We start from the raw sequence: 1,070 nt of genomic DNA, 5'->3' as shown, positions 1-1,070 counted from the left end.
CATTAGCACCTCTAGTAATATATTTACTGAGAAAAATGGTGACATGTTTAATACTTATTTTACCCGCTGTGTGTATCGTATCACTAAATTCTTGCCAGTACACAGCCCTATTGAAGACGTGGACGCTCAGACGTACCGCTTTGTTGCATCCGGTTCAGATGAACGCTGGGCTCTGCCAGGACCTGGCTGAAGGAGCGCAGCCCCGCCCGGAACCACTTCTCGGCCGTTTTYGGCCCGACCCCGAACACGCCGGTGAACAGCTGGCGGGAGACGAGACAAGGAGGCGATGAAGGAGACGAAGAGTAATCGACTCGTTTCCTGTGATTTTAAAGCTCGTTCCTGACAAACAAATGAGTGAGTCGGCTGTTTTTCATGCACTGACCTTCAGTGTTTGGTACCTTTCATCAGAGAGGATTTTCTCCACTTCAAACGAGCGGCCACATCCAAGGATCTCCTGCAGAACACAAGACTTTAAATCGTGTTTCTACCTGACTTCTGCTCCGTCAGATAAACGCCYCGAAATTGCAGCTCGTTTGAAAACCATTTCCTCTGAAATCGTCTGTTCTCCTTTTCATTTTGTTTCCAGAAATAAAGCCTTCGTCTGCAGAGAAACCTGGGATTAACAGCAGTTTAATGGCGATCAATAAAGCCTGAGGCAATGCTTTTCCTCACATTCTATTTGCTCTGAAACTGTGTTTTTTTAATTGTCTTCATTCTGAGCAGAGCGCCACTAAAACTCACTTTAACCATCTTCATTATGTGAAAATGAAAATTAGGTGTTGGTGTTGTGGTTCGAAGCAGCTTCACAGGAAGCTGTGATGGTTGATAATGTTGTTGATCGTGTCTGTCCCGTTAAAGCCTGACACGTCCTGACTCTTCATCAGGTATGGTGTTCTATGAGGGTCAAAATTAAGACTATTGCACAACCAGCGGTTGCCACATCCTTGTAGCAGGAAGCTAAAAGCTGCTATTGARCTGATTGAGGCCGGCACCGCTAACTGGGGAGACTACTTATTTGGGTTAGCATCAGATAGGCTAGCAACTAGCATGGATAAGCTGGTGTTAGCATT

The 1,070-nt window shown here is 45.7% G+C and overlaps 1 protein-coding gene across 1 annotated transcript in view; it reads right to left on the bottom strand.

The window, feature by feature from the left end:
- dntt (deoxynucleotidyltransferase, terminal) overlaps positions 1-1,070 on the bottom strand; it is a gene marked incomplete in the record, with an annotated part of 88,551 nt that overhangs the window by 62,947 nt on the left and 24,534 nt on the right. Inside the window, 2 exon segments of the mRNA XM_014022867.1 lie at positions 137-260; positions 383-454. Coding sequence (XP_013878321.1) covers positions 137-260; positions 383-454 — 196 coding nt within the window.

The sequence above is a fragment of the Austrofundulus limnaeus genome, unplaced genomic scaffold (genome assembly GCF_001266775.1).
Source record: "Austrofundulus limnaeus strain Quisiro unplaced genomic scaffold, Austrofundulus_limnaeus-1.0 Scaffold344, whole genome shotgun sequence".
NCBI classification, from domain to species: Eukaryota; Metazoa; Chordata; class Actinopteri; order Cyprinodontiformes; family Rivulidae; genus Austrofundulus; species Austrofundulus limnaeus.
Note: the sequence above shows the minus strand (reverse complement) of the source record. Positions and strands in the feature narration are given on the sequence as shown.